The following is a 14471-nucleotide window of genomic DNA, read 5'->3' on the forward strand; positions in this document are numbered from 1 at the left end:
AATTAGCTTTTATGTTTAAGCCTCAGGCTCTCACAGAAACCAAGTGTCCAAGGGAAGAGTGCAGCTCAGTTTGGGAGTGCATTAAACACTCCCAAACATTTAACCTGTGTGCTGGGTTCCCTTCCTAACAAAAGGTGTTTCCTTGCAGTCGCACTTGTTCGTGTTGCAGTTGGTGCACCGGCCATCGGTCCGCTCCGTACTCCAGGGTCTACTAAAGAAACGCCTCCTCCCAGCAGAGCATTGTATCACCAAGAGTGAGTTTGCCTTCTGTGGGGGGGATGATTTCCCAGAATGTCTATGTTCAGTTGTGATAAGCTATCTCTACACCAGATTTACTTGTTTGCTGATAACTTTAAGCTGTACTTAAGGAATTTGCAGAACATGATGTGGATAGATGAGTGGCTATTTGGGTGGGGGTAACAAAGTTTCAAGGACACAAGCTTAGTTCCTAAAGAGGACTGTCCTATTCCAGAAGAATCTCTCTGGCTTTTCTCCTATATTTGTCTTTGACTCACCAATAAAGAAAGATTAATTCTTTATTTATCTAGGGCTGCGTTCAGTACTTCTATGACACTTAATTTGATTAACAATATAGCTGATATGCATGTATGATGGTTTTTCTGTTCAGGAGAATGTTCTAAATTACTCAGAAGACACCTCTGTGGGCCTGTTGTTCATTCAATTGTCCCTTAGATGTTGAAGTAATTTCTTAAATGTTGAAGAAATTTCAGATTTCTGTGTTAGAACTTACAATACACTTGTGCTTTTTCACCTTCTTCCTAAACAGTCAAGAGGAACTTCAGCAGTGTAGCAGCTTCCTCTGGCAATGCAACACTAAATGGGGAGGATGGGGTGGAGCAGACTGCTATCAAAGTGTCTCTCAAGTGTCCGATCACATTCCGGCGGATCCAGCTCCCGGCCAGGGGTCACGACTGCAAGCACGTACAGGTGAGTGGGGGCAGTGCCTGGCAGGGTCCCTCAGCCACGTGGTGGTGCAGTTCCTTCAGTGTGGGAGCACCTAAACATGGCATTTGTGTCTGTAAGCCTCAGTAGGTAACTGTATGATGCTTAATGTAAAGGAGAACAGTAAGCTGTTTGTTTTAGTTCTCAGTGCTAGGAGGCTTTTTTCATGTCAGTTTTACTTTTGTCTAACTGCTTCATTTAATACAGTATTTTCTTTTTGTTTTGTCTGGTTTGTTTTTTTCCTTTTTTGTTTTTTTCTGATACCTAGTGCTTTGATCTGGAATCTTACTTGCAACTGAACTGTGAAAGAGGAACTTGGCGGTGTCCAGTATGCAAGTAAGTGCATCCATACTACATAAAATGCAGTTGTACACACTTTGACCAAATTCAGATCATATTTAAGATCTTAAAGGAAAGAAGAAGGAAGTTCTAGGAAATAAGGTTATATATCACATTTACTTAAATAGCATAAAGTCCAATGAGAATTCCTGCAATATTTTACCACCCTGGATTATTAGAAATTTAGAAAACATATAACAATATATTTTCTCACCAGATTTCATTACAGATCATCAATGGGTTGTGTAGGGTTCAAAAGAGGATCAGATATTTACATTGATAAGATAGATATCTACAATCCAGAATAAGGCTGATTTTTTTTTAAAAGTAAAAAATTTCCAAGGAGCAAAAGCTGGAGTTGTTGCTTAGACAAAAAGAAGGATGGATACCTTGGTATAATTTCAAGCTAATATTTTGACCAATGAGTTAGTGTACTGTAGAAAAAATGGAAGAAAAACTTGTAAGTGGTTACAGATTGTCCATCCTTGTTTAACTGGGCAGAACACCCAGCAGAATGTCTGCAGGCCAGTTCAGTGTCTGTCACCTCCTGTGCTCCCTGCACAGGTTGGGAGTGGGCTCCAGCCTCAGCTGAGGAGCCAGGGCTCTTCAGCTCCAGCAGCTGTGGCTGTAACAGCTGGCCCTGGCCCTGCACAATCTCCAGTTGGGTCCTTGCTCTGCCAGCCAGTGTTAGGTACAAACAGCAGTGGGGATTGCCCACTCTGGCTGCTCTGAGGACATGGCAGGCTGGAGACGAGCTCGTTTCCATTACTGTCCACGGCTGATCTGTGCCCTAACACACAAGTGCTTTCTCCAAACTGCCCAAATCTCATCTGTCTGCTACATTTGGCTAAAAATATCATGAGAGTTGGTTATCTTGCCTTCTTAATTAATGTATCCATGCATCTAGGCTAAATTTTTATCCTGTGTCTCTGAGCATGAGCACCTGCATTCAGATCTGTCTACATAGCTAAGTCATTTCCAGTTTTGTTTTGTTCTGTCCCCATCTGTGCTACCCATTAAGTAGAGTAGCTGTAACACTTAGTTGCTTTGCAGTAGTACTGTGGACCTCAAAAAAGAGGAAGATCTAATAAAAAAAATAGTGCTAACGGATGTTCACAGGAGAGATCTGCTATGTTTGGAAATACTTCAAATTTGCACTGTATTTCACTAACAAAAATTACTTAAAGAATGTGAACAGCTTGTGGACACACACAAGTAGGTGTATCCTTATCTATTTGGTGTAAATATCCTGGTAATGTAGATGTAGAACTAAAACTGTTTTCCCAAATCATTCTTTCCCTTGCAATAGTCTAACATGAAGTTTGGTTTTGTTTTTTTTTTACTTTTTAGTAAAACTGCTCTCTTGGAGGGCTTGGAGGTTGACCAGTATATGTGGGGTATTCTGAACGCCATACAAAAGTAAGTGATCTCCCTGCTGATATCCAAGACTAAGCAACTAGGAGTTATGGTAATGAGTACTGAGATAGTCACACCAAAATAGATCTTGGTGATTGAACTTGAATATTCCATTGCATGGTGTCTTGGGGGAGCAGGTGACAGAGTGAATCAGTTTCCATCTTCTTTGTAGATGTTGTTTGGGTTATTTCTTAATGGCAGCCTCACTAGTGAAGCAGAGGGAAGAGCCAAAATGGAGGATTAAATGCTTTCTTGTATTTACAAGCAGTCCCTCTGATTCAGAGGTGACAAACCACATTGATATGTTTGGATTTCATTGTGTGGATAAACACAGAAATGTGTTCTCATGGTTGCCTTTTTTTAAATTTGCTTTCAGCACACTCTTGAGGAGTGAGATCTTAATGTTGTATTACACCAGAGCTTTTCAGAACATTGGTTACCATGCAGATTCTTATGGAAACTTCAGCAGAATTGATTTAAAAATATTCAACTAAATGCTAAATTTTCACATTGTTTTACAGCTCCGAGTTTGAAGAAGTTACCATTGATCCAACTTGCAGTTGGAGGCCGGTCCCTATAAAGTCAGATATTCACATCAAAGATGACCCAGATGGCATTCCCTCAAAAAGGTTTAAGACAATGAGTCCAAGCCAGATGATCATGCCAAATGTAATGGAGATGATTGCAGCTTTGGGTCCTGGCCCGTCACCTTACCCATCCCTACCCCCTCCTCCAGGAGGCAACAACTCCACTGAATACGGTAACCAAGGTTAGTGCTATGGCTTTGTGCACCCAGCTGCTCACTCTGGCCCTCAGTGCTTCAGTCAGCCTTGTGATTCAGGTGTGTCAGTGCATCCTCTCAGAGTGATACATGAGGACAGTAAATGATATGGCTGCAGTTCTGAAATTCTGAGTAGGTCTTTTCAGTTAAGGTTCATCTGTTCAATGGAATGTATATTTTAGTAGGTATTATATTTTAGTTATATATTATAGTATTAATTATTTTATTTAATATTTTAAGTATTTGTGCTTGTCATATTCATAGTCATGCAGCCCTCCCTGAATCAAGAAACATTGTATATTACCTTCTATATTCATGGCCTGCCATAATAGACATATTTCTGCAATTTTTTTCTGTGCATTTTCCTTCTGTTTCACTCTCAAGGGAAAACATCTGGTACTACATGAGCATAAAGCCTGACCCATTAACCCTGCTACGTGGGTCACTAGGTTAACTTGTGGCCAGGTGAATGACATTCCATAGACCACCAGAAAAGGGACAACTTGTAAAGAGCTTTTAGCTGCTTTGCAAACACCTTTGCATTAGAAAATTACTTTTGAGCTCCTCGGCCCATGTGCTACCAGATTGAGGAACAGGGAACTGAATGCAGGCAATGGAGATAGGTTTTCAAATTACTGGTATGTTGTGAATAACTCAATTATAGTGACAATTCTGAAAACATGAAACCAGAGACTGTTTATTTTGCAAGTAACATTATATGAGTCAGTTCAGCTCTGGGAAAAGACCAACTGTTCACACTATCAGAATCCCCAAATTGATTACAAGGTGATACATGTGCTTTTTGCAGGCGTTGAAGAAAAATATAGATTGCGTGCAAAATACGGTTAATTTGCTCCAGTGACTGCAAAACTGATGACAGATGATAAAACTTACAAGGTTTTCAAACAGATGAATGATTACTATAACAAAGCCAAGAGCACTGAATCACATATTTTTCCCCCATTTAGTAGGAGTGAAGTGCAGTCAGAGCCTGAGAACAGAGCTGTCTATTCCTCACCATATTTCCAGCCCATACTCAGGAGCAGACAGGATAGCCACGTCACATGTGGGGTTTAGGCTTGCTGTGAGCATTGCTGCCTGGACTGTTAGTTTGCTGCCTTCCCCTATGGGTCCTGTAGCAGAGACAGTGACTGCTCCTTGGAGCCCTGAGTGCCCTCTGGCAGGTGAACCCACCTGTTTGCCCTGCAGTAGGGATGTCGGCACAGTGTGCCAGATTATCCCAAATGTCTGACAGGTCTCTCCCTCAGCACGTGGCTCTGCCCTTGCTGCAGAGAGGGGCTTGCTGCTGCGTGGCTGTAACCCCTGGGCACAGTGCCTTGTATCTTTATTCTCCATCAATACGTGCACTGAAACTTAGTGATTGCAATTACATCATGTCCTCCGATTAACAGTTCTTCAGAGCAATGTAGTAGTAGTAGTATTAGTACTGTGGTTTATGTTTGTTTATTTGGGTTTGACAGGAAGCATACTGAGGTTTAATTTGCAAACATAACAAATATTCAGTGCTACAAGACCACATTCCAGCTGCCTTTTAATTAATTATTCCTGATGCAAGGCAAGACCAGCTATGTTCTGTGAGACTCATCCAGTTTGCAGATTAACAAAATGAGAATTAGTAAGGCTCTGCAGTATTTACATGATAGATCAAAGTCCTGACGTCTTTGAGAAGTACTCTTACATGGCTAATGACTACTATTCCTCCAAGATTAAACTTCTGCTTGTGAAGCTGTGCTAAAGAGCAAATGATGCAACTACTTCAGTTTGTCAAACTCCCTTCTTGAGTTGAATATTTAAAACTGTGGTACTTCTACTGACAAACTGCAGGCTCTCTGTGCAAGCTCCAAAGCTGTTCTGTTATTTCAGAGCTCAGTATCATCCACTTCAGTTGCTTGTTCATACAATAGGTGAATGGTTTTAGTTCACTTTTTCATAGCAAATAAGCCACTAGGGTTGATATCTGAGTTAGAAGTGTTAAGAGAGGAATCTTGACAAAAAATATGAGGAGTAAAATCCCTGTATCGGGATACCTGCTTGCTTTAGAATTCGGGAGATCCCTGGGCTGACGTGGGCTGGATCCCTATGGACAGTGGTCATACAGTACTTGTCCTGCAGAGCAGCAGGGGACTCCAGGCCTGTTTCAAGATGTGTGTGTAAATCCAGTCAGTCAAGTGAATTTTGTAAGTTTTGTGGGAGCCCCAATTAGATAAGAACACCTATGCCTTTTATGAAGGGATAGAGTAGAGACTGTGCTATGAACTGGTATTGTGGCATCTTCCAGATTCACTTCTGTCAATTATTTTCATCAGAAGCTGAAGCAATGCTACAGTCTTACTGAGTGTTTAGAAGCACAGCCATAAATAACACAGGTGTCCTATAAATAATCCTGGACTTGGGCAGTCAGTCTCAGTTACACTGAGATGCTTCCAGATACAAATATCCCATAGAATTTAATATCCTGTTTACTTCTCAGCATGGTGTTTATGTGGTGACTTGGCAATAGTTTTTCAAAATGTCAGCAGTTTTCAATTAGTTCCAACTCATAAATGAATTATTGCAGCAGCCAGTGTTTGGAAGCCAAGTGCCCTGTCCCCACTTGCTCACCACTGGGGGCACAGCTTTGTCAAGCTCAGTGTCACAGCTCCCTGTGCTGTGCAGGGAGGGCATACATCACACAGCTCCTGCAAGATACTCAGAGATCAACCTTGGAAACAAATCACATCTGTTTCTCTTTCAGGCAACAGTTACCAAGGTCATGGCAATTTTGACTTCCCGCATGGGAATCCTGGTGGCACATCTATGAATGACTTCATGCATGGGCCACAGCTGTCACATCCCCCAGACATGCCGAGCAGCATGGCAGCTCTGGACAAACCTCTCAGTCACCCCATGCAGGAATCTGTAAGTAATGGTGCTGGGCACACAGGTTCTCCTTGGTGGGGGTAAGGAGCTCTCATCCAGCCGATGGACTCACCTTAGGAACTGCTTTTACTTTCTGTAGGTTCCTCACTTGGGAAGTTTGTGAAATAGAGTAGTCTTGAGAAATGCCAATTTTTAGTTTCTGGCCATTTTGAGTTTTTGGAGAAGCATTTCTGCACTTTTTGACTTGTCATTTAAGCTTGTTTATCTGAAAGAAAGAACCTGGCTCAGTGTGCTTGTATTAATCATTGTGCTTTGCTCTGACACATGAAAAAAAATGTACTTCATTCTCTAGGCCAGCAGGACTGTGAATATCCATCTCCAAGAGACAGCTTGTTAAAGCAAGATATTGGATGGCTTCAGAGCAGGGACAGTATCTTCCCTGGCTTTTTCTCTGAGGGCAAAATTTGCATCAAAGCGTTCTGTGGGGGAATTCTACTCAAGTAGCATGAAAGGCACTTTTAAACTTTTGGTAATAGGACAAGCTTGCAGATATCAAGGAGATACACTGCCACTGGTCTGAAAATATCAATGTTGGAGACTGAAAAGTAGAGGTTCCTCGGGTCTCAGATGGTGAGGCAGAACTGTGTATTGGAAAAGCAGCTTGCTCAGAGCACTGAGTTTTCTGTACTTTCTATATTTCCCCAGAAATTTATATATCTCCAGAAAATGCAGTACTGCAGCAACTAGGTGATAGAAAAGCTACCAGCAGCATTTAGCTCTTAGGCATGGTTAGTCATCTATTTTAACACTGTGTGTGGGGTGTGTATACATCCTTTTATGTTCATTTAAGTTGCAGAGCAGGGGGTTTAAAGTGCACTGTTACTGCACAGGAAGGATGTTTAACTTGACAAGTCATATGTGCCGTGTCTTTAGTGAATCCTAGAAAGTACAATTTCAGAATGTAATGAGGAAATGTGGTAGCAGATGCTCAGCAAAAGCCTACTCAGTCAATGTCTCCTCTAGCTGGCAGTGGGTTTTCCAAGGAGGATGGTGAGAAATAGAAGAGAGTGGAGAAAGAGTTCTTCATATAGTTTGGAGAGAGTCCAGGTACCATGATGTCTGCAGAGGAAGAGTCCAGAAACTGTAATGACTTTACCACTTTACAGGCTGATACATGAGGACAAACATGCTGTAGTTTTGCATTGGCAAATTCTGCATACACAGCACAGAATGGTCAGAATTCTCTGCACAAGAATCAACCACACAGTATCAGAATACAGTAGTGAGAGGAAATGGGTGAACCAGCCTGAACCACTCACAGCTGCTTTCCCTCAAATCAAAGTCACAAGGAACTATTCTTTGCTTCCCATTATCTGGCACCTGCCTCCTGACTTCATCAGGCATACCTTTGCTGTAGTTGTTGCCCTGGTGAAATTTTTGAAGTGGTAGGATATGAAGTAGTTGAATATAAAAGTGAAGAATTTGTAGCTTTCTGAAAACGGCACTGTTTACATATAGCAGAGGTGAAAGTTCCTCAAGGCTATGCATGTTCCAGAGCTGTGGGGGTGTATCTAGGCAAATGTTAATGGACTTCCAGTTCTGTGGGCCAATCTGTAGCAAATTTAATACTTGCTTATGATAGCTGACAATTAAAGTAAACCTTTGCCTCACTTCTCCCTCATCTATCATGCTACTCAAGCAATATCATTTGGGAATAGCAAGCAGTGCTAAAGCAGATTCCTACATCATGTCAGTGGCTGGTTTTCTGTAATGAGAATCAGTTTTCAGGTCTTTTAGCAGAGGAGAATTAGATTAACCTTGTCAATGTGGCTGTGCAGTTTTCAGTACACATTTGAGGACTCTTAGTGCTCCTGCACCGCCTTTTCAGTGTTATAAAATCTCTGCTTTTCTCTTTCTTTCTTATCCTCTGTTCTTTTCTCTCAAAATGAACTATTTGTCTGTAGCAGATACTCAAGAAAAGACATCTTTTAAAATGACTGCTTTTAGAGAAATTACATGCCTTTAACGCATGCCTAAATTGTGTAGTTGCATGTCTTTAAAGAAACACTTCATACAAAAACAACTATAAACAAATGGTGTGATTGAACCGAGGTTTTAAGGTATCGCCTGTGCTGTTCTCTGGCTTTGTCTTTCCTTTTACACAGCAGCTTTTTGTAGTTTGCACATACTATTCACTTTGGCCATTTATAAGGTGAGTTGGAATTGGATGTTCTGTCCTTTTAGACCTGAGGTCTCTCTTACTGGAGCTGAATGCTGCCGAGGAAGTTCCTAGCAGTCCTAGTTTGAAGATTTATGTGGTGGCCCTTACACAGTTGGTAGGCAGAGAAAGTTGATCCCTCCAGACATACTGTGTAGGTCACTCCAGGAAATGCAGATATTTGCCCAGTGTATTTAGGGCTGGGTAACCAGGGATGGATCAGTCAGAATTTCCTTCCCTTAACACTGCTTTTCCACTCCTATAGAAGAAGAAAAAAAACAGGATCTGAAACATGACCAGAATACCTCTTCCCCAGCACAGAGTGTTGTGAGAGCTGTGGAACAGATACCACACTGCAGCAGTGCAAGATTGCTGCAGAACAGCTGCCACAATCATGGCGGCTCCTGTTTGTTTTCAGAAATTGTAACCACATTTTAGACAACAGGGAATTCAGTTAGCTCTAGTTTAGTGTTTCTTGCAAACAGTGTAAGGAGGGACTGAGCAATGGATGATGACACCATAGGTTCATACACTCATGGAGGTGATATGAGCTGATGCTACTGTAAAAAGTCATTGCCCTTGTTTCTATTTTCACTTTTCCTCCCTCTCAGCAAAAGTGTTACCGCAGCTATGAAGTGATCTGGACCCAGGTACTGATGTGACTGGAAACTAATTCAGGGGCAGGGTGGGGAAATTCAGTGCATGTCTGCAAGGTTTCACCGTGCAGACATGGCAAACAGGTGGATGGGAAAAGTGGCCAAGAACATCAGCAGGGTAGGCAGGATGGCATCTTTTAACAGTTTTGGTAGCTAACACAGCAGAAGAGTTGGTAAAACTGTGCCCCTGGTCATGGAGAGAAATGTAAACCATTGACTTAACCTGGTGATATTTTCCCCACTAATAATTTTCTTCAGAGACAGAAAGAATATTGCTGGCAGGCCCTGTTGCTCCACAGCTGTACATCTCAGCACTCCTAGAGGTCACTGTTGGGCTGTAGAGCTGTGCTGCTCTGTGCTGCTAAGCTGAAGATGTAGTTGTCTGCTCAAAGCTTCTGCTGCGAAAAACAGCTCTGGAATTATCTTATTGTGCAAGCAAAGGCAACTTTGTTAGACTCTGCATTCATAGTGAGGGTCAGTGCTTTCAGAATAAAATGATGGGAGTTGCAGGTGCAAGCTAAACATACCCAAAGTGTGCTGTTTACAATGTGTTTACACCATAGCAAAATTATAATCAGTTAGCTGAATGCAAATAGAAAATGTTTGCATCCTGAGCATTTTGCTTTCTCTGAGGGGCTGGTGGAGTAGTGGCCTAAGTTGGATGGATTTGGAATCTGCCATGGCTCTTCAAAGACTATGATTGCCCTCAGTCTTACAATAAACAATTAGTCCCTATACACCCATTGTCTAAGGACCCAAGTGACTGTGTTATCAGCTAAATATATATTTAAATCCTTGCATGTATAAACACAATGTAGTATTTCTGACCTGCTTATTTGTACAACTCTCATATGGGACAGAAAGCCAAATACCATGGAAGTAGAATCATTTCCACGAACCTTTATAATACCAAAGTATTGAAAAGTACCTCCATGCAGCTGAGTGTGACTGTCCCAATGGATCAGTATTCAAGTTCCAGTTTTCCTAAGAGTGGTGAAAAGTATTTTTTTAAATATTTGTTTCTCTAATTTTTTATGGGAATATTTAATTAAGTTTTCTAATAACGTCCCTTTTGCTTTCTGAAGCTGAAGGCTGAAGTTGAGATAACTTTGCAGTTTATGTGATAGGAAAGGGTGAATACTGACATAGCATTTTGCTGGTTTCTGTTGGCTTGGCTGGATGAATTTCATGCTGTTGTTGTATGTATTTGTTCCTTTATTTCAGCTTCACTTTGTCCAATACGTAGCATTCCTCAAAAAATGTTTACATTTTTTGTTTCTCCATATGCCCAATTAACATGAGATAGCTGATTCTGAAGCATTCAGACACTTCTTGCTCGTGGCACCAAGGTCAAGCCCCAGAGATTCCACTAGCATTAAATGTGACATGCAGCAGAAGGAAGAATTGGACTTGTGCATTTTTATTGCTTCTCTGTCATGTGAGAAAGACTTTTCCCTCATTCAGTAATAAGGTTAGGAAGACACATGTGGATTGGTAGCTTATTCCCCACAGAAAACATAAAAAACCACTAAGCTCTTGCTAGACAATTCATCCACAGCACGAATACAGAGCAGAGTGGGATTGTTGGCTTAGTTGAAGCTAAGGCCATGTGCTTTGCAGTCAGCAGGTATGCAGCCACCCACAGCAGCTCGGCTCATGGTGGGGAATGTGCTTCCTGAGTGCCTTGGTTCTGTCAGCCATCAGAACCCAGCAATGGCAGCAAGGAAAGCCTTCAGCCGTTAACAGGGGTTAACAGGGCATTCTGAGAAGAAAAGGAGGGAAGGAGTGGGGAAGAGCTGGTGTTTGTAAAGAGCTGAGACAGGAATAGGCTGCAGTGTCAGGAAGCTACCGAACAGGGGAGCTGAGCAGAAATGATGCATTTTCTCAGGTAATGAGTTTCCTGGCATAGGGATCATTCAACAAATTCTCTGTTCATTCATAACATTTTTTAGGGCAAAAGCCACTGCCTTGCTAATGCTGATTAAGCCCATAAGCCCCCTTCCCTTCTCTTTGTGGTGTATTGTTTTGCATCTTCATATGCAGTTTTCCACATTACAAGGAAGCAAACCAACAGCTCAAGTTCAATGTGGTTTTTCCCCTTGCAGAAAACCTTCAAAAAGCTGAAACGTTTCCTCCAGCATTGGGATATGGAGTCTCCTTTTCCAGTGGCGCTTTTTTCTTTTTGTTGTTGTTATTGTTTGTTGATTGGTTTTGCTCGGGTTTTTTGTTGTGTGTGTCATTTTTTAATTTATTTCATTTTATAACATGCAGTTACAGAGTCAGGCACCGCGAGCACTGTACCTTGTGGCCTCACTTTCTTTTCCTGCTTTTTTCCTCCTCCGCAGATCCCTCATCCCGGCAGCACTGATCAGTCCCATACTTCCATGCAGCAAGGTTTGCACGTCCCTCACCCCAGCAGCCAGTCAGGGCAGCCATTACATCACAGCGGGCCTCCTACCCAGCAGTCCCGGCAGCCACCCCCGGCCGCTTCTAGCAACCATCCACACAGTGACCTGACCTTTAACCCCTCCTCAGCCTTAGAGGGTCAGGCTGGTGGACAGGGAGCACCCGACATGCCGGAGCCCTCGCTGGATGTAAGTCTGTGTCATACTCTCATCTGCCTGCCATAGCGTGTGCTTCCATCGCGCGGGAGGGCTGGGAGGGCAGGGGCCGGGGCCGCCTCCACAGCACATGCCATCCCTCATGCTTGGTACATGGGCACCGGTGCTGCAGCCAAGGTGACAGGGCACTCCTGACCTGCTGGGAGAACGGATGGCTCTGTTGGAGCAGCTGTGTGGTGTGTGAGCCATAAGCCTCTTCCTAGCACCGAGGCAGGCGCTTCTTTAGGCAGCAGCTCGGGCACCAGGCCGGGAGCCATCTCCTCCTTTCCCACCTCGGTGCTGGTTGGGCTGTGCTCTCCTGGACCCTGAAGCTGTTGCAGTGCCTGGACAGGAGGAGGGCCACAGCTGTGTGAGGTTCTGACCGTGGCATTGCTGTGCCACGTGAGCTCTGTGCTGAGCCCTGCAGCATGTCCTGGCCAGCAGGAGTGAGGTCTGTGTTGGCCCACCCTGTGACACAGTCCCTGCTCCCTGCAGCCAGAAACAATCTGTGCCCTTCCAAACCCACTCTTGTGGGTGGCTCAGCAGCATAAGTTCCTCTTCCCAGTACACCACACAAGGACATAAACAACATGGACATTTTCTGCCTCCTTAGCCACCGTGGGAGGCAGCTCACAACTAACTGAGGTCTAGTTTTAAGGCCAAAAGTAGTCTTCCATCTCTTAACATCGATTCAGTGGAGTTGGAAGCGACTTACTTGAGTTATATCTCTCTGGTTAGCCATCTACCTCCCAAAATATAAATCCTCAGCATTAGGATTGGATTTTTGTTTGAGTCATGCATTCCTGTATGTGTATCTTCTGTCTGTTCCAAAGTCTGCTGCTGCACAGTTAATTTCCTTAGAGATGTGTTTGCTTCTGTGCCTTGGATTTATATCTGTATTTGCTGTTGCTGTATACTTGCATCTCCCCTGTCACACAGGAGCACTGGGCTGGCAGGTAGCCTCACAGGGGAGGGAAGGGGTTAGGGGACAGATAGAGGCTTCAGGGTGCTGCAGGAACAGTGATCAGTGAGGCAAATTCTGCTATTTCACACAATATGGTTGTGTGCACATCCTTTGGGAACAATAGTTCATGTGGCAATTCAAGTTCTGAACCCTTAAGGATCCTGTCTGAGCAATACTGAAAGGTGAAATAAAAATGTCTCTTTTTTTTCTTCTAATATTTAAGAAACATACAGTATTTTGTTATGGGTCAGGCACCCATTCCTTGGTGAGAAGCAAAGTACAAAAATCTGTACACTTACACAGTACTGTGGTTATCACTGATGAAGGATTGCTGGTTTCTTAACAGGAGGCAAGTGCTGTACAGTGTGGGAAATAAACTTACTGGAAATACCTGTGATCCTGATCAGATGGATTATTTTAATGGGTCTCTTGTGGCTGAATAAAGTCCCATGCAGCAAAGCAAACAGGGCACTGTACTGTGGGCAACTTGACCCACTCCCTCCTGGCACAGTCACAGTCATTCTGCAGGAATTCAGTGAGATGCAGTCTGAGGTTTAACCTGGGTTAAAGAATCCACCTCCTATGGATGCAGGCACAGACAGGGGAGATCTGCATGGGTACTTCAGACAGAAGAGGCTCAAGGCTGAAATCACTGGTTAGACCTCTCCATTTGCACCTCAAGAGCACAGGGTACATGTCTCCAAACTCTACCCTAAATCTGGCACATTCCTGTAGCTTCTGTCCCCATCACCCCCTCACAGGCCCTGGCACTCCTCTCTCTTCTGTCCCTGCTCCAGCACAGCACTCTCAGTTCCCAGTGAGTCCTTCCTGAGGTCTCTGGGTTTCCCACCAGTGGGGCAGGAGGCCAGCTCTGCTGCCTGACCCCTCTGGCTGAGGGAAGCCGAGCTCACCTTCGCAACTCAGAAGACTTCAACTTCACATACTGAGCTTATTGCTTAAAATTTCCACTCTTCTTAAACTTTTTAAAAAATCCTCAGCATACAAGAATGAGTCTCATAGATGATTCAAATTTTTAAGAACAAGTTGTAAAATTGTAGGACAGATTTAATAACTTTTTTATTTCTCCACACTTGGTGGGGCTGCTGTTTTCTTTTGGACTTTTTTTTTCTTTTTGAATTTTTTTACAATATACTCATAAAAAATTCTAATAGGAGGTGAAGTACATTTAAAAGTCTCACATCTCAATACAATGACAATAGCATTTTGCCATGAGTAAAATGAGGTGGTAGCTTAAGAAGAAGATTCCTTCTGGGAGATTCTGTTTATGTAAACTTGACATTGCATTTTTTCTAAATGCTTAGAAAGCAGTAAACTTTTTTTGGCATTTAGTGTTTAGCTTATTGAAAAATTTGTTTATCCATATAATATTAGAAGATGAAGTTTCATTTGCACAAGAGTAATAGAAGCATGTAAATACAGTATTTATTTGCTAAATTGAAGTGGTCAAGCTTTTGGTTTTATAATATTTGAAAACACTGAACAACTTAAAATTAATTTCATGTACCTACTATTAAGTTTGTTAAAACAGTCCATATATTTCTGTATTTAAAACAGTGCAGAACATAAAAGGGCTTTATTACAAACTGTTCCCTGCAATTTTTTATATATGACACTTTTATATTTGCCTAGGAAA

At 42.6% G+C, this 14471-nt stretch overlaps 1 protein-coding gene across 10 annotated transcripts in view; it reads left to right on the forward strand.

The window, feature by feature from the left end:
* ZMIZ1 (zinc finger MIZ-type containing 1) overlaps positions 1-14471 on the forward strand; it is a 337962-nt gene that overhangs the window by 318107 nt on the left and 5384 nt on the right. For 9 of the 10 annotated variants that reach the window (XM_063163882.1, XM_063163881.1, XM_063163885.1 and 6 more), the window contains 7 exons: positions 149-254; positions 788-948; positions 1232-1299; positions 2653-2721; positions 3240-3487; positions 6255-6418; positions 11599-11847. In XM_063163882.1, the coding sequence (XP_063019952.1) occupies positions 149-254; positions 788-948; positions 1232-1299; positions 2653-2721; positions 3240-3487; positions 6255-6418; positions 11599-11847 (1065 nt within the window). The remainder of the gene's footprint in view (positions 1-148; positions 255-787; positions 949-1231; positions 1300-2652; positions 2722-3239; positions 3488-6254; positions 6419-11598; positions 11848-14471) is intronic. The other variant, XM_063163886.1, reaches the window with a different exon arrangement.

Source organism: Melospiza melodia, chromosome 9 (assembly GCF_035770615.1).
Source record: "Melospiza melodia melodia isolate bMelMel2 chromosome 9, bMelMel2.pri, whole genome shotgun sequence".
NCBI lineage: Eukaryota > Metazoa > Chordata > Aves > Passeriformes > Passerellidae > Melospiza > Melospiza melodia.